The 24,883-nt window shown below is 51.2% G+C and overlaps 1 protein-coding gene across 2 annotated transcripts in view; it reads left to right on the top strand.

The window, feature by feature from the left end:
* Positions 1-24,883, top strand: part of Col5a1 (collagen type V alpha 1 chain) — a 153,901-nt gene that overhangs the window by 27,005 nt on the left and 102,013 nt on the right. For both annotated transcript variants that reach the window (XM_013345993.2, XM_005346207.3), the window contains exons 2-4: positions 7,302-7,469; positions 14,252-14,465; positions 16,068-16,230. In XM_013345993.2, coding sequence (XP_013201447.1) covers positions 7,302-7,469; positions 14,252-14,465; positions 16,068-16,230 — 545 coding nt within the window. The remainder of the gene's footprint in view (positions 1-7,301; positions 7,470-14,251; positions 14,466-16,067; positions 16,231-24,883) is intronic.

Below are 24,883 nucleotides of genomic sequence, written 5' to 3'. Positions count from 1 at the left end.
TGTGCATTCATAGCGGAGTGGGCAGGGCACCAGCATGCTGTGTAGCGTTGCTATGCTGGCTGCACCTCTTTGAACTCCATTTGGTTTTTCAGGACAGAGGCTGTTAGTCTACCTACGCCTTGTTGCTCATAGCTCCCCTTGCCCCTGCCTCTTACTCTTTTGTCTGTAAACTTAAAGAACTGAACCTGGGTGGTTCACAGGAAGGTGCACACATTTTTCTCTTGAAGATACTCATGTTGACTTCGAAGCTTGCAGCACAGAACACCTCATTGTTCCTCTGTTCTGTCCCCTATGTCTGTCTTTCTGTCCCCAACCCTCTCTTTCTCAGTCTGTCACCTCTGAATGTCTCTCAGTCTCTGTATAGTCCTCGTTTTCTTTCATTTCGTCAACCAGCAAAAGGAAGTCATGGTGGCTCACAATTTCTCCTAGGAGGTGTGAAGTGAGGGAACCTTGGTGTCTGAGGCAGTCTGTGAATCATGGGGCAGTAACATGAGGGCCTGCTTGTTGGGGTTTCTGTCCTGCCCAGTAACCACAGCTGGTAAGCCCCAAAGAAATCACGCAGAAGTCTATATTAATGATAAACTGATTGGCTCATTAGCTCAGGCTACTTATTAACTCATAACTTATATTAGCCCATTATTCTTATCTGTTTTAGCCACATGGCTTGGTACCTTTTTCAATGGGGCATGTCACATCTTGTTTCTTTGGTGTCTGGACAGGACTGCGGAGGAATGTTCTTCCTCCTTCCCAGAATTCTCCTGTTCTCATTGACCCACCTCTACTTCCTGTCTGGTTGGCCCACCTACACTTCCTGCCTGGCTACTGGCAAATCAGCTTTTATTTATAGCATAATTGACAGAATACAGAATTGTCCCACACCACTTGGGAGAGGCCTGTTTGACCATGAGGTGATAATATATCGGTCGTACCTCAGGTTCAGAGAGGTTGCAATACCCCCTTGCCTTTGCTGAGATCCCAGTCATCAGTGAGCGGCCCAGTGGGGCCGGGGCTGCCTTGGGGATTTGGGACCAGTGACCTCTCTGTGAAAACACAGAGGGCACATGAATCCTGTGGAACTCCTGGTAGAGGGAGCCATGCCAGGCCCGTGTCAGGAGGGGACAGGTAGCTGGGCTGGAGGCCTCCTGCTCCCAGCAAGTGCTTAAAAATATACAGGTTATTAAGGGTGTGTGCGCTGAGTTGGAGCAAAGGCCAGAATCAACCAAGTCTGCTGGGTCAGCAGTATGGCTTCTCAGAACCGCTGAGTGCCTGCCCTTTGTAGTTCCATGGCTCATAGCACGTCTTCTCAGCTCACAGCTGCTCCGAGAGCGGAGCCTGGTGAGAGAGGGAACATGGCAGCCAAGGTGAAGCGAATTTCAGGAGAGCTGAACTTACTCTCTCCGGCCTGCCGTGTATGAGCCAGGGGCTCACTTAGTCATTCAACAGACACATCTAAATGTTGGTTGTGCTCTGCCCCTGCCCACCACAGGACAGAAGCCCTCTGCCCTTCTCATTTCTTTTGATGCCCACCTCAACAGGGTGGGGTGCAAGATGAACCCTACAAGCTATTTCATGTAGCCCTCCTCTCAGGACCCCATTGCTCTGTGGTGTTCCCTGTGAATCTCTGTCATCCCCAAGCCTCCTGCTGAGCTGGACAGCCGAGGTGCTGAGGTCAGGGCTTGGCCAGGGTCCCCTCTGAGGGTTTCTCCTCCCTCGGGTGGGCAGGACTGTGGTGGCCAAAAGCATGAAGGCTGGGATTTTAGATTCTATTCTGAGGGCACATCATGAGTGGCTCCAGATGGTGACCCAGCCCTCCCTGGTCTTCCCTAGAGCAGGCTGCTTTTGCAGTGTTGGCACTGTGGCCTGGGATGTGTTCCTTTGCCAAGGGCTCCAGTCCAAGGTCTAGGCTGCCCAACATGGGACTGGCCCTTCTGTAGAGCAGGCTGGTGTCCTCACAGATGTCACCCTTTCTGTTTCTGAGCATGAGCTATACCAGCTATGACCAGACACTAGTTTCTGTTCTTCCAAAAAGCAGATATCTCTTTCCATCTGCTCTTGAATCCTGGAACCTCCTGGTGTTGGGCCGTGGAGTACTGCTCCATGGCCTTGTCATGAGCTGTCTACCTCATTTGGTCCTTCTGAGTGGAGCGCAGGCAGAGCCTTGGGCCATATCTTCATATGTCAGTGGCTCAGTTTTAGTTGTCTGTCTCCGGGCAACAGGTCAGGAGAGCCCATGTGCTATGGCCGTCCCAGTGATGCTTCCGTGTCCAATAGCTGTGAAGTGAGTGGATGGAGGCATCAGGGTGACATGACCTCAGTCACTCTCAGCTCTGGAGGAGCGAGAGAAGCCAAGGGCATAGAGGTGGTGAAAGAAATGCCTCTTGGGGAAGGGGAAGGCTACTCTGTGGTTAAAAGTGACAGTGTCACTGGGGTGTGAAACATGCGAATATTTAGCCATCTGTAATATCTGTCTTTGACATCTGCCTCCTGGTTGCCCCATTCTTCTGCTCACTTGCTCAGTGAGTGATTGATTAATCCTTCCTTTCACCCACCTACTCACCCACTACCCACTTATCTTTTTGTCCACTATCCATCCACCTGCCATTAATATCCATCCATCTATCCATCCATCCACCCACTCACCCATCCATCTATCCATTTATCTGTTCATCAATCTACCTACACATCTATCCTCCAACAACTAATACACTTGACGCTAGCATACATCCCTCCCTCCCTCCAACCAACCATCTGTCCATCCGTCCAGTTTTCATCATCCATACATTCATCTATAATGTCTATCAGTCTACCTACCTACCCCACTTACCATCCATATTTACCCATCACCCATCCATTGGTCAGTTCATTCATCCATATCCATTTATCTATCATCTATCCACCCACCTACCATCCATCATCCATCAGTCCATTGTTGTGTTCATTCACCTAACCCTTGAGGAATGCTGCCCTCCAAGTATGACATGGTTATTGCATTCTTGAAATCAGAGCAGCAGGATATACTTATCCTCACAAGATCAAGTCTACTAATATCTTTTCTAGAGGGGAAAGAGGGCTCACAAGGTATCTTAGATGTTCACAAATGGCTGTACGTGAGGCAATGTACAAGGCCTTGCTTCTCCATGAGGATGTAAGTGATTAGCATGTCTCTTTCTTGTCAGCATAACCACCTCTAACTTGTCAGTGATCCTGGAAGACCTAAGTGTTAAACTCTTTGGTTTGTCAAGCTAGACTTGGGTGGAAGCCTTTCTTTGGCTTGTCATTGTTGCTTTATCTAGGGCGAAATGATGTTTGTTCATATCTTCCCCAAAAAATTTAACCTACCACACATCAACCCACCCATTAACCCATCCCTCCCTCCCTTCCCTCCACTCATCCATCTACCTATTTACCCACCCATCCATTTCTCTCTCCATTTGTACCCTCATCATTCATTCACACAGTCTTCTGCCCCACCAACCAGTCAGTCACCTGCTTATCCATCCATTCATCCTCCATCCATCCATCTTTTGGTCTATCCTGGACCCTTTATTTGAGCCTCTTGGTGGCATAGCTCCCTTTGTGTGTTGACTGTCTAGAGCTCAGCTTCATGCTTCCAACTGCTTCCTTAGTTACCCCTCTTTTATCTTAAGCTCACCTGCATCTGCTTTCCTTTAGAGATACCATAGCTAGTTCCTTCAGCATTAAAATGGCATGGGGATGCTGGAGTGTTAACAGCAAGTGTCTGGACTGACCATGAATACACATGAGAGGCTGAGTCCAGTCTCTTGGGTCTCTGTCCACCGAGGGATGGGGTAACATCTGCTCCTTTCTGTGTCTAAAAGTGACAGCAGGGCTCCTGTGTCCTAGGGGCCAGGTACCTGTGTGCTGTAGTGCAGACTGAGGACAGTGGCCTGGTATTGCTTCTGCTCCTCACATATGTTCCTCAAAGGCAGGCGAGGCATGTGCATAGCCGAGTAGCAGGCTGTCTGGAAAGCAGATCCTGCTGGAGTCAGAAGTCCATAAATGAGGTAACATTCTAGGACATGCTGTCACAATGAGGCTGTCACTCACATGGCAGGACCCCTGCTGCAGTAGTACGGAATCCTCTGCAGTAGTACGGAATCCTCTGAGGCTGGACAGCAGGCCCAAACACAAGGGTCTCAGTGCTCTGCCTGCTTCACGGACATTGGGGGCAGGTCGGGGAGGCTACTACAACTACCTACCTTTGATTGGTAGGTTCTGTCTTGCCGTAATAATTCTTACTACAAAGTCATTTGGGAAATGTAGTTTTAGTCTCCCAGGCTGTGGAGCAGGACTCCCAGGGAGGATTGGGTCTAGCTGAAGAAAGCAGTTTTCTCTCTGGAGTCTGATCTGATTGTAGGTGCAACAGCCTTGAAAGAGCAATGGAGTTCTTGCATGCAAAGCATTTGGAGGTGGTGTCGTTTGCAGTGGGTAGTGGGTCTCAGGGTTCTTCAGGTTCACTCAAGTGACTCTTACTTAGAAGCACAGGTTCCTTGTTGGGAGCAAAGGCCACAGATGTAATGCCATGTGTGTCTTCCCTGAGTTTGGGGGCTCAGATGAGTCCTGAAGACCCCAAGAATACCATTTTCCTCCTGGGGGACCCTGTACTTGAGCTATGGAGTTCTGGGAACTGTTCCTGGCAGGTTCCAGATGACTTCTGTGACTTCTTTAGCTGGCCTCAGTTGACACGATCCTCCTGTGGGGGAAGAGTAACCCTGCGTTCTTAGCACATCCATCTGTCCCAAGCCCCCGCTGCTTCAGGGTGGAGGTGCTCCACCTGGGCGTGGCACTGGCTTGAAGGGCAGAGAGTTTCCTATGTTTGGGGGGAGAGTTTTCCAGAAGCCTGTGTGCTGGACACTACTCCGGTGTTCCCCACACCTTGTTTAAGACTAAATATATCCTGCTGTCTGGTGAAGAAAGGCCCTGGCCAGCAGGAAGGGTGGCACTGGGCCTAGGAAAGGTCTGATGGCCTTTTAAACTTGTTGCAATACAGATCTACAAACATGCCCAGGCCGACGCCTGGAAAACCGCTCTCTGCTTTGACAATGGGGAAAGCAGGATCCAGTTTGGTCTGGGAAGGGCATCATAGTATGGAGACTGATGTAGGTCCAGAAAACCCGGCTGGGATCCTCATCTCTCCCCTTGGCCACTGCCAGCCTTGGAGCTGAGTTTCCGAGATGACCCAAGGCTCGGTGCTGGGTCATTCTGGCCAGGTGTGCCAGCAATTGGCACAGCTGTCTTCCCACGGCTGTGTCCAGGCCTGAGACTGTGCCACACAACCTCGCCAGCATGCTCAGCATTGCCTTTGATGTTCACTGGACAAACAGAACCCAGTGAAGGCTTTGTCACCACATAGAGTACTGGGGGCAGGATGCCACAGATGCACAAGTGACTAACACCTTATGTGGGCCTGGCACTGGGTAGTGGCTAAGAGCTGCCTAGGATTCTGAGATGGGGAGGCTTCTTGGATCCATAGTGTGTCCACACTGTGCCCTTCATAGAGATTTCCTGTAGAGGTAGGGAACCCTTCTCTGGAGTAAGTGTTGAAGGATGCCAAAAAGTTGGCTGCAGACCTGGCCCCTTAGGCAGCCTTGGAGTGCAAGGTAACTTGTCAGTCTCTAGACTTGGTGACTGCCTCTGGAGATGGATCAGAAGCCTGCATGATCATCTTTGGTTACTACCTGCTTAAAAACAGTTTGACCGTCCTCCTGGGGCGTCCCATGGTAGTACTCGCTTAGGGAGAAAGGTGGGAAGTTAGTGAATCAACTTAGTCACAGGCTAAGCTGATTTCAGCTCTTGCAGCCTTCAGGTATGGGTTCTGAGTTCTAGCTAGGTATGTGGTGTTCTTAGACAGACGGGCTCACACAGAATGAACACATGGGCATGTATAGATGCCCTTCAGGCACAGCTAGGTCCAGGTACCCGCTTAGCATGGCAGGAGTCTGTCTCTACACACACTGTATTCCCTGGAGATAGTTGCCCTCTCTGAGTCTGCAGCCAACATACAGTCAAATAGCAGAATCCTTTTTCCCAGAGGAAAACCACAGGATGGAACAACACTGGTCCAGCCTGGTCATGTGACAGGAGGTTTCACACCCTTGTGGTACCACTTTGGACTTTGTTCTCCACTGGATAGCCAAGAGCTTCCTATTTGTTGTAACGCAGACTGAGCATAGATAAACAGGAAACCAAGTAGTCCGGGGCAGGCATGTGTAGTCTCAAAGACCTCTTGATGTGAGGAGAGGGGGCTCTGACAAAAGGGCGTGGTTTGTGTTTGGGGATGTCCCAGTTTCATTTCTGTCACAGAAACAAAATAACCTGACAAGAGGAGGCTCAGGGGAGGAAGGAATTTCTTTCCGTTTAGAATTCCAGGTTATAGTTCATCATTGTGAGGAGGTCAAGGTGGGGTCTTTAACCATTGCTCAGCATCTCATCCACAGTCAAGAGCAGAGAGGAAGGGGACGCTCTGGCTCACCTACATGTTTGTGTTACGCTTGATTTCTTCACTCTTACACTTCAGGACCCCGTACCATAGTGGGCAGGGTCTTCCGACATCAGTTAATTTAAATTAATCCCCCATAGTGACGCCCACAAGCCAACCCAATATAAACAGTTCCTCTATGAAACACTCTTACAGGGTCAAGTTGACAGTTAGAGCTAATCAGGGGTGACTGTTGAGCTCTTGAGCAGGCACCTGTATTTCACAGGTCAGAGGGTCAATTCTGCCTTTCTCCGAGTGCCTCGCAAAGGATGGAGAGTCAGAAGCCTTCCTAAAGGGGTCTGAGGTCCCCGCAAGCATTCTCCTGCCCTGGGTATTCAGGCTGAGGTCTTTTGAAGGCAGGTAGAATTTGGGTATTTTCTGTAAACCGTTGTCAGGACATGGAGGACAAAATGACACCAGTGGCAGTGGAGAGACAAGTGGAGCTCGTGTGATTCAGGCCAGTTGAGGGTTCAGAGTAAGAAGTTCCTGCAGGTTGTAAAGCAAGAAAGGTCAGGACTGTCTGGGGATGTAGGCAATGCCTGGTGGCTGAATTGCAGAAGTACGCAACTGGTTTGTGGGAATGACCCTGGCAGTTGATTGCAGGAACAGAGATAAGCCCACTTCTAAGAAGTGTCCCTCCTGGTCCTGAGCAGGCCGACAACCTCTCCTGGGTACCAGATTTTGTTGGGGGGAGGGGAAGGGGGAGGTCTGACTTCATTTGTCTAAGAACGTCCTTCTCTTCCAGGAGGGTGCCCCTCGGTTGTGTCCACCGGGGGCTGACACAGTGTCTCTGTCTTTGCAGCTCAGCCAACAGATCTTCTGGAGATGCTAGATTTTCACAATTTGCCCTCAGGGGTAACGAAAACCACAGGTTTCTGTGCCACTCGACGATCTTCCAAAGGGCCGGATGTTGCCTACCGAGTCTCTAAAGATGCTCAACTCAGCATGCCCACCAAGCAGCTGTACCCTGGTAAGTGGCACCTCATTCCTGTTCAGGGTGGTGGAGGGAATGCTGGGGACTCCAGGGGGCAACGAGGAAGCAGGAGTGGGCGGTTGCAGCAGAACCCTGGTGTGCTTCCTGGGGGTCCTCCTCATTATAGTGAAACCTATCACCCACCCACCCCTCATGTGTGTGCAAGCCTAGTCTTTGCCTTGAGGGCTCCAAGCAGGCGTATTTCCACCAACGATGGACCACAAAGACAAAGGGCAGAAAGGAAGTGGATGCCCCCCAGGGGTGAGGCCAAGAGAGATCTCAGGTCGTGGGAAAGGAAGTACTTGCAGTGGGGAACACAAGCCTAATTGGGGCTAGTGACATAAAGATACTCAAGCCCAACATCCTGGCTGGCAGCTAGCGTGAGAGATTCTTAATGAGAATCTGCTGCCAGGTGCCAGACCTCTGCTTTTAATTATGCATCCGTAGGGAGCCACTTTGTCTGGAGGTATGCATCCAGATTATCCACCCTCTTGGGTAGTTAGCTCCTATCCTCCACACCCACTGGCATTGATTAAATGCTCTGGGATTATTCTGTGATGGGCAGGTGATAGACTCCTCTTTCCCTGCCTCGGAGGGCCTGCTGGCTCAACCTGAGGAGCCCTGACTCTGCTGACCCAAGTAAGAGGTGAGCCTGGCAAAAGTCACTCCCCTTCTGCCATTAGAAGTCTATGCTCAATCTTTTGGTTGTCTGGACATGATCCCCCAACACTGGACCAGGATCAGACAGTTTTTGCAAACTGTGCTGTCCCGGTGAACCTCATGTGTCCACTGTATCCCTGAAGGATGCTCTTGCTGGTTGTGTTGTTACTGCCTCTGGCCTTCTGTTGTCTGGGTTTGTCCCAAACCTCCCAGGGTCTTTGTGATATTGCTGTGATTTTTAAAAGTTTGTATCTTTGGGAGAAGCTGGGTGCTTTGGCCAGAGGTGTCATTTTGCATGGGTGGGTGTCAGGCACCAGGCACATCCCTTGCAACCCCAGGGGAAGCAGCCTGGCATCTCCAAGGAGCATGCCTGTGGTGCAAAACCACCCTGGGTCGCAGATGCCCAGGTTAGAGAATGCATACGTTATCTGTGAGCATAGGTGGCCCACATGACCTTTCTGAGTGGGAACCTCACTCTTCCTCATGGGGAGCTTGCAGGGTACTGTGTCTTATTTTTAAAGAGAGCATATATTTTGGGGGAGTTAACCTTGAGAACCCCCAGTCTCATCTTTTCCCAGAGAGTTGTACTTTTTCTGCCTTGGGGCCCAAGAGTTAGGATTCCTGAGTTGGAGACATGGAAGGGCTGGAAGGGGCTGGCTGGGGACAGCAGGGCATGGTGCTGCTGAGAGATGACTGATGGGGAGTGTCCCCAGTCCAGGGACCTTTAGACAGCCTGAAGATAATAGTTTCTCTTACCACTGTCACCCAAGGCAAGAGCACTAGCAAAACAGGCCGCTGCCATTCCTCTCTGTCATTCTGTCCCCCTGGGTCAGTTTACGGTAGAACTCTTGCGGGATCAGGTCACTAAGCCCAGGAAATTGATTGGATCCCTCACCTAGATGATAGGGGATATTTTTGTGGTTGTTGAATAGTTTACTCTTGTTTTTGAGACAGAATCTCATGTAGGCTCAGGCTGGCCTTGAATTTGTCAAGCAGCTAAGGAGACCTTGAACTCCCAATCTTCCTGTCTTCACCTCTCAAGTGTCGGGATTACAGGCACGTGGCACTGTGCCTGGCATCAGTCTGTCCTGAGCGCTTATCCTCTTGCCTTAGACTCCCCAGTGTGTGATCACAGACCTTTACCACTGGACCCCTTGGGATCTATTTGTTTATTCATTTATTGATAGGATGCCAGGTATTCTAGGCTTGTCTCAAATTTTGCTTTACAGCCAAGGTTGACCTTGTCTACCTTTCTAACCCCAAGATTTCAGGCAAGCATAGGTATGAGGTTTATGTGATGCTGGTGATCGAGCCCAGGATTCCACGTGAGCTAGAAAGCCACTTTGTCATCTGAGTCCTAGCCCCAGTCCTGGGAAGTTTTTGTTTTTCTTTTCTCCTGTCCTCAAACTAGTAACTTGAGTAGATACTCAGGGTTGCTGTGATTAGGGTGTGGGGTGCACTGGCCACGCAGTGGGTGTCGGTGGCTTCAGAGTGCCTGTAGAGGGATTTCTGTGGCGTCATCTCCTGAGGTCCCACAGGTCAGTCTGGGAAAGCTGTTCAGGGGACAGCATTGTATACCATCGGATGCATGAGAGTGCATGCCTCAAAGCTGGTGGTTCATCCTGGAAGCTCCTGGAAGGTACTGCAGGTTTTCTGATTGGCAAGTGCTCAGGAAACAGCTCAGACCTAGTGGGATGGCTTCCGTAGGATTCCTGTGGTCACATGCCAGCCCTTGCTGCAGCCTAGGTAAGAACGAGAATGACTGTGTGCTGCTCTGTGCCTCCTTCTGGAGCGCAGGGGCAGCTTGGTTGCACCAGGGTGGGGAGTCTGGCTGTCGCAGGAGCTACACTAAGGGGCCTAAGGGCTCCAGGCACCCGCAGCAAGGCTGGATTGAGCAGAGCATGAATACATGTTTGTGATTGTCTTAGTGCCCAGTGAAGCCCATGGTTAGCCTGAACTCCACGATAGTCTTACGCTATTGATTTTCCATTCATAGCCTGTGCAGTTTGGTTCTCTAGATGACTGGGCAGCTTGTCCATGGAGTAGGGTCTAACCATTCGCTCCCAAAGGACAGGTACTACATCAAAGAGAAACTAACAGGTCCTGCATGAAGGTGGCCGTGGGTCCTCCCTGTATATAGTCAAGCTGTACTGTCCCTGTGTCTACCCATCCAGGACCACCTCCTTGTAATGTTCCCCTAAGTCACACTATGGAAGGACCCCTAGTCTCACCTTGGATGTAGAAGTTCAGTTCCTACCGTTCCTGTGCTGTACACTGAGGTCTTCCCTTTGCTGACTCTAGGCAGCGGGGATTGGCTTGGAGGCCTTCTCCTCATCACCCCTTGCCAGGGCTCTATCTCTTTTTTTTCCCCTTCAAGACAGGGTTTCTCTGTAGCTTTGGAGCCTGTCCTGGAACTCACTTTTGTAGACCAGGCTGGCCTCGAACTCACAGAGATCTGCCTGCCTCTGCCTCCCAAGTGCTGGGATTAAAGGCGTGCGCCACCACTGCCTGGTGCCAGGGCTCTATCTTTACTCTAGAATCCTAAGTAAGTCTTTAGCAGACCCCAGGCTCTAGAAGTAGCCCCTGCTCAGCAGAGCAGCCTGCTGTCCTTATTGCCTCCTCCCACCGTCGCTGGTACAGCCAATCCTCTGTTGCCCACAGGATGAAGCACTTCTTGGAATACTGGCCTAGACTGTGGTCATGGGTGGAGGGCAGGGTTCTGGCTGCCTGAAAGGCCCCATGTGACTTAAGGACCTAGGACAGTGAGAGAATAGAGCACCAGGCCAGAGGTACTGTATTCTGTCAGTGAACGGAACTGTGTGCTCTCTGAGAGGCTGTAGCCAACCTACACATAAAGTAGCATGTGGGATTCCCTGGATGAGGGTGACTTCACCCCATTTCCTGTACAGTAAGATGTGAGAGCTCTTAGTTCATCAATGGCTTCCCCTTCCTCCCTCATACAGGATGACCTTTGCCTTATACCCCATCAATATGCGATGTCCCTTGGTTAAGGAATGGCCTGCCTCTTGTCCCCACATAGAGTGGTATGTGAAATCCTCCAGTTTAGGGATATCATGTCCCCTGCACCCCTATTCAGTAGGATGTAGAGTCCCTGGTTGAAAGGAGCCCCATCTCTCACACACTCTGTACTGGGGGTATAAGGGTCCCCTTGGGCAGATGGCCCACCTTTGACACCTACTTGGTGTTGGAGGCACTCCTCCCTCCCTCCCGCTTAGGTCCCAGGCGTCTCATGGTGATAGGCCAGCTGCAGGTGCCTTGTCCTCACTTGGGAGCCTAGGGGCCAGACTGGGTGACCCCAGAATAACCCCATCCTGCAGGAAGTGACAGATGACAGCCGTTCTCCAGACCCATTATCTTGTCCAGAGTCATTGGACAGTTCTGCGGGCAGGTGGAGGGAAGCCAACGAGAATCCCTCTGAACAGGGGTCAACGAAATGCCTCGCAGGCTCCCTGTCTGCCTAAAGTTCTCCACACCCTGCAGCGATGTCATGCCCCTTATCTCTTTCATCTCCCTACCCCAGGCCGCTGCACATTGGCTGGTATCCAAATAACTCATGTAGTGCTCCTGTCCCTTATGGAAATATTACTTCCCGGGAGCGAGAACCATGTTTGTTCCTTGACTTCTCCCTGGAGCCTGGCCCATGTGAGGGGAGTTGCCATAACTATTGATTACCTCACCAAGGTGAGTGATCCATCAGCCTGCCCATAGCGGTTGACTTAGGCTGAGGCCCTTCTGTGACAGCTGCACATGCGAGCCTCCCGCTGTATTCCCCGACGTGGACAGGAGACTCTGGGTGTCAGTGGAAGGAGAGAGGGTGTACCATGCGGACGGCGACTGGTCCTCCGCCCTGCTCAACTCTCAGTGGTGGCTTTTCTGAGCCAGATGAATTAGGAAGCACCAGACAGCAGGTGCACTTCTCCCAGACTGCCCGGAAGCTTGGAGTACGGCGTCAGCGTCCGGCTCCTGTCACAGCTGAGAAGGGACCGTCTTAAAGTGACTATAAATCCATTGTTATTTTGCCAGGAGAGAGATTAATGTTCAACATAATTTATCTTTTTCAAGTTTTGTCTGAGCTGAGAAAATTTGTTACCATAGCGATTTTAAACATTGAGAAAGAGCATTTCAATGAGCTGAGAGAGACGGGCCGGCTGTCCTCAGCTGTAGATCACGACGGAGAAGGAGGACTCTCTCACGTCCCACTCTTCTTATTCTTCCAGTCGGTGACTGCAAGGTGACAGAGTCAGGGTGGGGCACAGAGGCGGGATGCAGACATTGGCCTCCAGGCTGCTATAGAGACCACTCTGGTGCCCACTTCCTACAAGTGCCCACCAGCAGCATGGCTAACTGTTCCTCAGCTGGAGGGCCTTCCACCGGGCAAGCATGCCAGTCCTCACTGTCCAGCACCGGCTCAGGCTGAGACCTCTGTCTTCCCTCACATCCCTGAATAGCGGAGGCTGCAGTGTGATGCCCAGCTCAGCAAGGCAGTGCTGAGGGCTCACTTGTTGCATTCCAAGCAACTTACTGGCTGGAAGTTGAAGCAAGGCTAAGTGGGCCCTCAGTGGAGTCTGTCTTTTCTAAGTAACCTCACAACCATCATTATCGGCTATCGGAGCAGCCTGACTTTGCCATCCTGACCCCAGCAGAGCTGGTCGTGCTGCGTAGCACACCAACGGGTCCCTGCACACCCAGCCTCTTTACAGAGGTACCTGACTTGAGCACTGGGTATGCCAGCGTTGCATGTTCCATGTCAGAGTCTGAGGGCCCCTTAGTGAGAGACGTCGTGACCCCTGGGAGTGTTCTTCCACTGCCTCCCTACCCCACCATGTCCTGTGTCACTCCTGGGGCCTGAATAGTTTCACTGCCAAGAGCTCTCGCTGTCTTCACAAGCTCTCCCTGCCCGTGTCTCCATTGGAAGTGGGAAGGAACAGCAGTCAAGGGCCCCCAGTACTCCAGGTCCTAGGACATCTTACTTTCCCCCCAGGATAGTACCTGCAGCATGCAGTTCTGTCAGCAGAGGGCGCCCTTGGATAGCTTTGCATGGGACCGGCACACCCTAACCTGGCTACAGCGGTGTCTAGTAGACTTGTGGGTCAAATAGTTGACCTTGTTCCAACTCTAAAGGAAGAGTGGGGATAGCCAGACACTCCTGCCCTATCCCAGCCCATTCCTCAGACTCCGGTCCTTTACAGAAAGGATAGTGCACCTGTTTCCATCAATCTGTTTCTGCTGACACCTTGCTGGGTGTTGCCCTCTGAGGCATCTATAAGGTATATGGGTTGGGGAAGGAAACATTGTTTCTAGATTACTTTCCCTCCCATTGGTTAGCTGTATTGCTCACACCCCATCGGATCCAGGCTGTTGGCGGCACAACTTCTAACACAGAGGATAGTCCATGCCTACATAAGGGGAGGTGGCAGCTGAGGTCTCACCTAGCTTCAGTCAAGGGTGGCATCAGGAGTGGATTCAGGTACCCTTAGTGCCAGCACAGAGGCTTACTGTGTTGAAGGGGGCAGGCCCTCCTGTTAAACATTAATAGATATTTGTTTTTCTTTAAAAATTAAATTTAGAGTATTTTTATTTTTACCTTTTCTTTGATTTGCGTGTTGACAAGGAAATCTCAGAAAGTGTGAGTCTAGGATTGCCCCAAGCCCATAGTCTCCCACCTTCTTCTCTTCCTCTCCTCGCATCCCCTGTGATTGACACACTATGCCCAGGATTCCATGCAATGGGAGACACAAAGATGCTTCAGAAGCTGCCTCTATCGAGGGCAGCTCTCAGTCCAGTGGGCCCTGAGTAGGACTCTTAACCAATGTGTGGAGGTGTAGGATGGAGTCCAGAGAGTGAGTTGTGGGCTCCTCGCTGGAAGGGCCATTGGGGTTGGCTGGAGAAGCTTGCATTTTTAAGTATGCCTTGAATTGGCAGCTTGGCCCCCGGTGGTAGAGTATGCTGTGGAAGCTTGACTTCAGGCAAGTGAGCTGCTGAGTGGTACCACACGCGGCTGGGTTTGCCGGCTCTCTAAGCTGGCTTATTTGCTGCTCGCCACGGTTGGCCAGGGTTGAGGTTCTCCTGTTTCCTTCTCACCCTGTCCCCTGTTCCAGAGTCTGATTTTCCGGAGGACTTCTCCATCCTGACAACCGTGAAAGCCAAGAAAGGCAGCCAGGCCTTCCTGGTCTCCGTTTACAATGAGCAGGGCATCCAGCAGGTGGGGCTGGAGCTGGGCCGCTCTCCCGTCTTCCTCTATGAGGACCACACCGGGAAGCCCGGGCCCGAGGAGTATCCACTCTTCCCTGGCATCAACTTGTCAGACGGCAAGTAAGTATCCTGTCGAGGGAGGGAGTGGGAGCTGCTGGCTAGGCAGCATGGGGCAGCAGCTAGTCAGGTATGGCACATGATGCCCACCGGCAGGGTACGAGGAGGATGGACCCCTGGACCTGCAGTCCCAAGGCCTGGGTTCCCCAGGGCTCAGTTTCTTCTCTTTTTAAAACCCCAGGGGACCTTTGTTGTTCCCTAGCCCTGTTTTCCTGTAGAATGCAGAGTGCATCCTAGGCTCGCCCTAGATCAAAAGGGACAGAGGAGATTATGTGGCTGTGCCTGCCTGTTCCCAAAGGGACCTACCCTTTCTAGATCTGACACATTCTCTGTGTGAATGAAGGAGAACAAAGACCTATCCCCAGTATTCTGCAGGGAGTACCCTAGATGTTGGTGATCACCCAAAATGTAAGCCTAGGGACTTCAGGCCATGACTCCTGAGTTTTCTGGCAAGATTCTGTGTCTACCTATCACCCCCCCACACACACACACAGTTGCCATGGGGGTCATACCTGCATACAGACTGGAGCTCTCATGATAATGTTGCTATGACTGCAGCCCCCCCCCCCATGACTCCTTCCTATGGCTGCACCCACCCCTGAGCCCTCAAGCTCATACCTTCCATGGGAACCCCAGGAGCTCCCAGGGTTTGCATCTTAGGGATGAGAAGTCTGTTGAATTAAGAGCGGCAGAGCTGCGTCCCCAGCATCCGGCCGCCTGCACAGCTAGCTTTATACCCAAAATAATTACACGGAAACTGTATTCTTTTAAACACTGCCTGGCCCCATTAGTTCCAGCCTCTTACTCGCTAGCTCTTACATATTAATCTAACCCATTTTTATTAATCTTTGTAGCCCACGAGCTGGCTTACCAGGAAAGATCTTAACCTGCGTCTGTCTGGAATGGGACAGTCATGGCCACTCACGGACTCACCTTCTTTCTCCCAGCCTTCTGTTCTGTTTATTCCACCCACCTAAGGATTGGCCTATCAAGGGGCCTAGGCAGTTTCTTTATTCCTTAACCAATAAAATCAACAGATTGATATATGACACTCCCATATCAGAGGGTCTGGGTGGACTAGAGAGAAGGTTTCTTGTATTTTACATCTGTCCCCAAGAAGCGCCTGCATTACAAGTGCTCCGCCCTGAGTCTAGCCTGCTTCACTGTAAGTAACCAGGACCCATGTCAAGACTTCACAAAGCAGAACTTTTAGAAACTCAAAAGAACCTTCCCAGTCGCAGTCAAAGCTGGGGGGGAGTTCCTAACAGAGACAACTGAGCTAGGACAAGGGCTCTCTGGTTTATAAGCACTAATTTCTTGTTGTCTATCGACACTCTATAATCATGATGGGAAAAGAAGCCTGCTATAGCCTTCAAAAAAATAGTTCTGAAACCAGTGGATGTGATCCCTTCTGAACTCTTAGAGAGTCTCTAAATGACAGTGAAATTCTCACGTGATATTGCCCAGACTTATGTCCAGATTTGCCACTCAGAGGCTCTGCAGTGCACGGCCCTGGATGCACTGGCAGGATATTGCCATGAGGCTACACCTTGGCCTTCTGCAGTATGTACCCCCTTCCCTTCCTGAGTACCTGTTCCTTTGCAGGTGGCATCGAATTGCTATCAGTGTCTACAGGAAAAATGTCACCTTGATCCTTGACTGTAAGAAGAAGATTGTGAAGTTCCTCAACCGCAGCGACCACCCCATAATAGACGTCAATGGTATCATCATGTTTGGCTCTCGGATTCTGGATGATGAAATATTTGAGGTAGGCATGAGACATGCATTCCCCCATGCCACTTGGGACACTTGTGGGCATCCCTATAAGGGATGCTATGACTACCGTGGGAGACCCATCTCCTCGGTTAGGGACCAGCTGAACTCTATTGCTTCCCACAGGATGCTGTGGCCTGTGAGTGGAGAGGCCAGACTGGCTGCCGTGTGGGAATCATGCAGGGGTGGTAATGACTGCCCTTTTCCAAGCAACCAGTCCCTGTCCCCTGGGTGCCAGGCTGGGGTAGATACAGGGACACACAAGCCTGCTCTGACTGGCACTTTGTGATGGGCAAGGGTCCTGCTGACAACTTTTGAGTGGACTTTCAGGGCAGAACTAAGCCACATAGTGGGACTGTCAGGAGGTGCAGCAGATTCAGTGTGTGTGTGTGTGTGTGTGTGTGTGTGTGTGTGCGCGCGCGCACGCTCAGTCAGTGGTATTCCAGCCTGGTCCAGAGCCTGCTTCCCTGGGAAACACCCGAGAGGCAGGAGGATGAAGCCCAGCAGAGCAGGGCCTGGGGCCTGCACTCTAGTCCGCAGAGTCCTCTGGACTCGTGTCGAACATGGAAGGACGTTGGGAATTGTTTTGCTTCAGGAAGAAGGTTGAGTGCCTGTGCAGGTGTCTCGTGGTCCCGGAGGGTGCCGGAAACCAGGTAAACTGAGACAGGACCTGGTGCCATCTCTGAGGTCTGGTTCCCACGTGCATCTGGAGCCAGAGCCCTTGGGCTAGAACACTTGATCTGGTTCCCCTTCTTTGACATATCTGGACTTTGTGGAAAGTTTGGTGGTACAGGCTGGCTGAAGAAGTTTGATACTCACCTGGAAAATGGTCTTTGAGGGTTATCCTGGCTCTCAGATATCCCCCTCCAGGGGTTGGACAGGAAAGAATAGGGCAGTGCCCTCCTAGATTCCCAAGTACCACGTGAATGTCATTACTCACTGTGAATTTGCCACTGTGTCTGGCTGAGGCATGCCGACGGCCTCACAGCTGCATGAGTTCTAGAGCCATGTCCCCTCAGACGCTCAGGGCCCAGGAAGCTGGATGCAATGTCCAGTTGACCTTAAGCGCTCTGTATGTATATAGCTTGTGGCCCGACGTGGAATTGCAATGTGACTGCCACATGGGTCACATTTCTGTGAGAAAAATGGCTCATGGTGAAGTCGTGGTAAGGAGTGCCCAATGAGTGTGAGTTTCACTTACTGCGGAGGTTAGGCCGGAGTCTGCCAGGGTGAAGACAGACTGCAGCGAAGAGTTGAGATTCTAGAACAGCCAGCTGCCCGCTGGGGAAACAGGGTGGCCCTCCTGGAGAAGATGGGAGCAGGGCGTGGTTGTGTCTGCTACACTTAGCTGCCTTTCAAAGGCTGATTTCTAGGACACTGTAGCCCGGGGCTTCTGCCAGGTGGGATGGGCACATGGGGTGTGCAGACAGTGCCAAGTCCTCTAAACCATGGAGCTGTTCTCACTGCAGGCTTCTGACCAGACTTGCCCAGGAATCCGGGATGAACTGGAGGGTGGCTGAGTGTCCTCAGCTAGACAGAGGTGGCTGCTGGCCTCTTCTGGGGAGCTGAGACTGACAGCTGGCCTAGGGGTCAAGTACCGATTTCACTGATGACCCCATGGAAGGATCTGGGCAAAAACTGACATTCTGGCAAGTTCCAGGGCTACCCTGGAGAGTGTGAATAAGAGGAACACCTGAGGAGCCAGAGAGAGAACTCTTAGCCAGTGGGGCCAGGGTGGCTCCTGCTGTCCAGTCTCTGGTGACCAAATTCTTGAAGGCAGGCATGTAAGGGCTTCTCAGGGCTGAGCAAAACATCAGGTCTGAGTCCTCTGTGCACTGGTGGAGTCAGACTGTGCCAAACACTCGCCATTCTGCAGGGTGTGCCAGCGTGCCTTTTATCATCAAGTTTCCGGAAAAAGTTTTGCATCTTATGAAAAAAGTGTGTGTGTGCACATGTGTGCATGTGTGTGTGTCTATGTGTGTGTGGCTTATGCATATACATGTGTTCATGTTCATGCATGTGTGCATGAAGGCCAACAGTCAATGTCAAATGTCTTTCTCTGTCACTTTCCACCTTGTTTATTTGACACAAAGTCTTTCACTGAGCCAGGAGCTCACGGGGTTAGCAGGACTGGCTGGTCACGAAGCTCCACGAGTTCCACTGCTTCTGCTTCCCCAGATCCATTGTGGCAGGCACGCACCACCAATGCTCAGTTTTCGGGCTTCAACCTCAGGTCCTCACGTTTGTGTGGCGAGCATTTTGTTGACTGAGCTATTTCTTAAGTCTTGCACCATCGTTAAAGGATCCCCAAACAAATCCTGTAAAGGAGCAGCCAGTACTGTTCTCCAGAATGTGTGGGAAGGTGCCACCGAAGCTCAGGGAACTAGACCCAGCTCAGAGGTCTTGGCTGGGTTTTCGCCATACCTGAGGCTCAATTTTCCCATCTGCAAAATGGGGACAATAATCATATGTTTGTGTGCATGTATATGAATGTGCATGTGTGCCCCTGTGCGATGTGCAGGAATCAATCCACGGAAGGCATACACATGCGTGGTCCACAGCAAGCTCTCTGTCGCGGTTACCAATTTGTGTTGCTAACGAAGACAGGTCCCAGTTTGCAAAGCCATTTGGATACAGGCGGCAGAGTCCGGTTTTGCCTTTTGTCTTTTTCTTGCCGTGCACAGGGTGGGTGTCACCCTGCAACCGACGAACAGCAGGCTGTAATGCTCTCACCGCCCGGCATTTCTGGCGAGCTGTTTGCTCCTGCCGTGGAATTTGATTTGAAAGAGAGAGGCTGCCAGAAGCCAGGGATTTTTGTTGACCACAAGTTGTTAATGGTCTGAGGGCTGTGTTTTCCCAGCCCCAGGGTTTCCTGGCTGTTAGCTGTGCTCACGGCGGGAAATTGGACCTGTCTTCCTTAATGAAGACCAGCTAGGGCAGCAAGGCAGAGGGTGGCCAATGGGGACTTTTCCTCCTGTTTGCTTCTTATGGGTGTAATGACAGGGGTGGGGGAGGGGCCCGCCTCAGCTTCTCTGTGTCTCCTCGCAACTGAGGCGGGATTTTTATCCCTTTTGAAATAGAAGTGATTTAACTCTTTGCTTTCTAGGTTTCAAATAATAGTGCTTGCTTTTTGCTCATTTTCACGGCCTGACTTCTCTAGAAGGTTCTTGTTGGAAATCTCCCACGGCCATTTCTTCCCACAAGATTCTTATGCGTGTTGAAGGCCAGTTTGTTCCATAGCACTCTGGATTTGGGAGTGGGAGGGTGCTGGCGCTGAGGCTGAGGCCAGGCTGCTGCTGGCACAGGCTTGCAGGGCTCCCGCTCAGCACCTCTGCCAGGCAGATTTGCTGAACTCCACATGGCTTCCAACGGGCCTCAGAAAAGCTGGGGTGATCACGGCCCCACAGAGACGTTTGCACATCGTGAAGACATTCTGAAGGAGACGGTCATGGAGGAGACTCCCAGGGCCTAGGTAGAAGCTTCTGCAACAGTGTCTTGTTCAGCTCTGTGGTGTATACATGTTGAGCCCAGCTGTAGTGGCTTTGGCAGGCAGTCTCTGGCAGCTGCTGGCTCCCTCGGGCACAACCCCTTTGCCTCACTAGCTTGGATCTGAATCTTGGGGTTTCGCTGATGTTCGAGGGAGGCGGTGATAAGCCACTCAGAGAGGAAGTGAAGGAATACAGAATGCAGATGTCAGCTCCTCCTGGGTGGCTTTCAGGTGGTCTTCCTGGTTGAGGACTTGGAACTCGGCATTCACATCTGTAAAATGGGTGCAATCAGGCCACCAATTGGGCCATGCATTGAGGACCGTGTGAAGGGCCTGCTCAGAGACTTTGGGGAACCATGCTGAACTCAGACCCTCTGATTGTCCGAGCTATGGCCCTCCTGGCCTGTTGATGGTGGCAGTAACTGCTTTCTTCATGAAGGCAAAGATAGAGGCTGTCTCACCTCTGGTTTTTCAGAGTCATCTAGTGAGTAACACTGTTGACTTCCTCTCAGAGGCAAGGAGGGTACAGAGCCTCTTGGCCCATCCCCTTGCCTCTGTGTGAACGGAGAGACCGCAGAGCATGAATGGACACAACATGGGTGTAAGCCTGCTCCTAGTTATTGCTGCTGGGACACCGGGGCCCCAGCTTTGCCGTGCTATCTCAGAAGCCCACTGTGAAACATGGGCTATGTTCTCGTCACTGGGGCCTCACGTTGTCTGGGTCCGGCGGGATTACTAGGATTTCACCTGTCTCCCTTGCTCACTCAGGCATCTCTAAGCCCATGCTGGTTTTTCCTGAGGGATGTGCTGTTGAGTTTTGTCGCTTTCCTGGCAATGCGCCTGAAATTCGAGATGCAGGAGATGCTGGCCAGGTCGAGGCCCATGATTCAGAAAATGTGTGTGTGTGTGGGGGGGGATGCCTCTACCTCCCCCATGCGGACAAACATCCTCTTCTCATTCAGGAGTAAGCTTTGGGGATTGGAAGCGGGGTGCAGCTGTCAGGGAAGGTGTTATCTGTATGATGGAAGTGAGCTGCTCTTAGCTAGAGCGTCTTTGTAGCCAGACTGTCAGCAGCAGCGAGGTGCTGGGAGCTGAGGGCTCTGTTCCTATCTGCGAGCTTGAGAAGCTGGCACCAAGAGTCGAGCTACTTTATCAAACGTCCTCCGCAACTCTGAATCTTGGGGTTTTGCTGATGTTCAAGGGAGGTTGTGATAAGCCACTCAGAGAGGAAGTGAAGGTATACAGAATGCAGATGTCAGTTCCTCCTGGGTGGCCTTCAGGTGGTCTTCCTGGTTGAGGACTTGGAACTCGGCATTCACATCTGTAAAATGGGTGCAACATGGCAGAAGGGGAGACTCTTCTCCAGCCATGTAGCCTCGCTCTCGACCTCTGCCACTGCCTTCTGTGATCCTTCATTAGCCAAAGTCACCAGAATTCCTGGTCCTGTCAGATCTGTGAAGCCCAGAACCTTCTAGAAAGAACCAGAAAAAACGTGTTTCCAGGATGGAAGCTCATTGCATTGACTGTCTTGCATGACTGTTAATGACCTGCCAATCACTCTTGACTCCTCCTACTCCCATCATCCTATTTCCCATTTCAACCTGGAACTTGGGGTGACTCTTGTTCTGCTGTCTGCAGTTTGGGCCTGACCAGTGTTCGCGAGGGAAGGGCAGAGATGGGTACCCTCTGCTGATTCTAGGGCCCTGAGGTGGAAAGGCCTGAAGTAGGCCTTGAAGGAGGGCCATGGAGGAGACTGAGACTTCAGGGTATGGGGAATGGTTGGCTGCAGACTCTGGGCCAGGAGCCAAATGCACTTTTAAGCTGTTGAATGTTTCAAGGGGCAACAAACCAAACAGACTGTAAACTCAGCTTTCACTGTGCACCCCAGTTGCTGGCGGTTACCCCCTCCCGACCACACCTCAGCGTTTGAAGAAGGCCAAGTGTTTACCTAATCCTGGCTTCCCTGTTTCCAGGAGCCCGGCTTTTCCACTGACGTGTTTTTTCCTGGAATCTGTCTGAGACAGGAACGGGCTGTGCTGAGGAGGTGCTTTCCTCGTCAGCCAGCCCATGGAGCTCTGGGGCCGGCCTTCTCAAACAAGAATGGTCCGAGAGTCATCCATCTTCTGTGTGAGTGGGGAGATGTTACCAGTGTGGCCCCAGATCCGGGCCCAGCTTCAGCTCTGAGTCTAAAGCCTCTCCCACTTTTCCTGCCTCCCACCCATCCACCAAGGACCTTCCCAGTGAACTTCAGTGGTCCCAGGCACTCAGCTCAGGCCTATTGCTGAGTGGGATGCCAAACCAATGAACAAGGACTGGTGTCACTGGGGAATGGAGTGACATGAGAAATCACCACAGAGAGCTGGTCCCAGCCTGTGGGATTTTGCCAGTGACGGCTGACAAGCTACAGAGGCTCAGGGAGCAGCTGCCCCTGTCCAGCTATCTATATTGCTTCATCTCTGTCATCTCTGTCTATTTGGATGACACACACGTCTCAAAAGGCGCCACAGTGAGGCACGAGGTGCTCTCCCCACTCTGAGCGCCGCCAAGGAAGGCTGGTTCTGACTCTGGTTGCAGAGAGCTGTGAGGTCGCTATCCAGAAGCCCCTCTGATACCATCTCTGTGCCCTAGGCCGCATCCATTTTGATGTTTACAGTCCAGATGGGACAGTCTGGGCCAGCTGTTCCTGTGATCTGGCTTGAGTCCCTATTGCTACCCAGTGTAGTTGTGGCCGTGGCCATGTTGGCCATGCTGCATGAGACTTCACGCTGACAGCACTGAGACCTACGTTCACATAGCCCTCTTGTGCTACTCTAGGCCCCCACGCCCCGACCTATACACGGGAATATGGAAGCTTCTAGAGCAAAATGGTAGGACCTGGGTTCAGTTACAAGAAAAGAAGCTTCAAACCCAGGCTCTCAGCTGTACATCCCGGTCAAGTGTGTGGGTCACACTTCCTCCTAGGGCTTTCCCCAAACCTGGTGGTCTCACCTGAAGACCCTCAGCTGGACTCCATCCACACAAGGCTCATTTTCGGTCAGGTCATACTCCAGAGTTGAAGGGTCAGAGCTACAACATAGTTTTGGGGCATCCGTTTAGCTCATGTCTCTAAAGCATCCTGGAAAAGGCCTCCGCTGGTCCACCAGAGCATGCACACCTCAGTGCAAAGCACTGGGCATGCCTGAGTGGCTTCCAGATCCACCGCTGTCAGGTTTAGGAAGAGTTTTGTTGGGCTCAGGAGCTGTCACCAGCCCTTGCATGGCTGGCCGATGGCCACACAGCGTTAGTCATCGAGTAAATTGTTGACTGGCAGGCAACCAGACGGGAGGTCTCTGCTTCTGGAGACCCAGTAAGGCACAGTACTGAGGCCCTGAGCAGCAGAGTAGAGATTCAACCCATCAGAGGACTTGCCTGACCCTCGAGGGTGTCAGGTTTATTTCATGGAAACTGTGAGCAGCGGCCATCTCCCAGGAGACAGGGTCGACCTTATGCTGGAAGTCAGGCCTTGTCCAGTGACATCATGCTGGGCTGGCATGCAGCGGACATTCTGATCTGGTCCCCTGGGAGCATTGTGGCTAAGGAGATCTAGGAAGTTAGACCTCATTTCACCGAGGCACACAGTCACTGAGGGAGGGGACCAGGGCAGACAGGGACATGTGTAAGGGTAGCAGAGCAGCAGGAGGGGCACATGGCTGAGGAACTTGTGAGAGCCTAGAAACTGCTATCAGGTTCTGGCTATGACAAACAATTCTGCTATGAACATAGTTGAGCACATATCCTTGTGGCACAATTGAGCATCCTTTGGATATATACCCAAAAGTGGTATTACTGGGTCTTGAGGAAAGTTGTTTCCTAATTTTCTGAGAAATCGCTATACAGATATCCAAAGGGGCTGTACCAAATTGCACTCCTACCAGCAATGCAGAAATGTTTCCTTTTTCCAACAACCTCTCCAGCATAAGTTGTCATCACTGTTTTTTACCTTGGCCATTCTTACAAATGTAAGATGAAATCTCAGAGTTGTTTTGATTTGCATTTCTGTGATGACTAAGGATGTTGAACATTTCCTTTAGTGTCTTTCAGCCGTTTTAGATTCCTCTGTTGAGAGTTCTTGGTTTAGGTCTGTACCCCATTTTTAAAATTGGATTATGTATTCTTTTGTTGTCCAATTTCTTGAGTTCTTTGTATATTTTGGACATCAGACCTCTGTCCAATGTGGGGTTAGTGAAGATCTTTTCCCATTCTGTAGGCTGCCATTTTGTCTTGTTGACTGTGTCTTTTGCTTTACAGAAGCTTTTCAGTTTCAGGAGGTCCCATTTATTGTTTCTCTCAGTGTCTGTGCTGCTGGGGTTATATTTAGGAAGTGGTCTCCTGTGCCAATGCGTTCAAGTGTACTTCCCACTTTCTCTTCTGAGGTTCAGTGTGACAGCAGTGTTTGTCACAGCCAGAACCTGGAAACAATCTAAATGCCCCTCAACCAAAGAATTGATAAGAAAATGTGGTACATTTACACAATGGAGTACTACACAGCAGAAAAAAATAATGACATCTTGAAATTTACAGGCAAATGGATAGATCTAGAAAACATCATATTGAGTGAGGTAACCTAGACCCAGAAAGACAAATATCATATGTGATCACTCATAAGTGGCTTTTATACATAAAGCAAAGAAAACCAGCCTACAATGCACAATCCCAGAGAACCTAGACAACAATGAGGACCCCAACAGAGACATACATAGATTTATTCTACATGGGAAGTAGAAAAAGACAAGATCTCCTGAGTAAATTGGCAACATGGGGACCGTGGGAGAGGGTTGAAGGGGAGGAGAGAGGTTGGGAGGGGAGCAGAGAAAAATGTAGAACTCAATAAAATTAATAAAACCAAAGGAGAAACTACTATCAAGCTGTGGATGGTGAGAATGGCTGAGCTCTGACTTGGGGGCTCCAGAGGGAGCTTAGCTAAGTCTTGTCCTTCAGTTCCCATGGCGGACTGCATGGGTGTTGGGAGATGGTGTCAGAAACACCAATGGACAGACACCTTTGAAGCTCCTCAGTGCCAGAGTTTTTGAGCAATAGGAAGCCCACAAACTATGCCAATTTGATTGGCTGTAATCCACCAAGTGTTCCTAATTGGGTTGATAGACATGTGGCAATTCCAAAG

This window comes from Microtus ochrogaster, chromosome 4 (assembly GCF_000317375.1).
Source record: "Microtus ochrogaster isolate Prairie Vole_2 chromosome 4, MicOch1.0, whole genome shotgun sequence".
NCBI classification, from domain to species: Eukaryota; Metazoa; Chordata; class Mammalia; order Rodentia; family Cricetidae; genus Microtus; species Microtus ochrogaster.
Note: the sequence above shows the minus strand (reverse complement) of the source record. Positions and strands in the feature narration are given on the sequence as shown.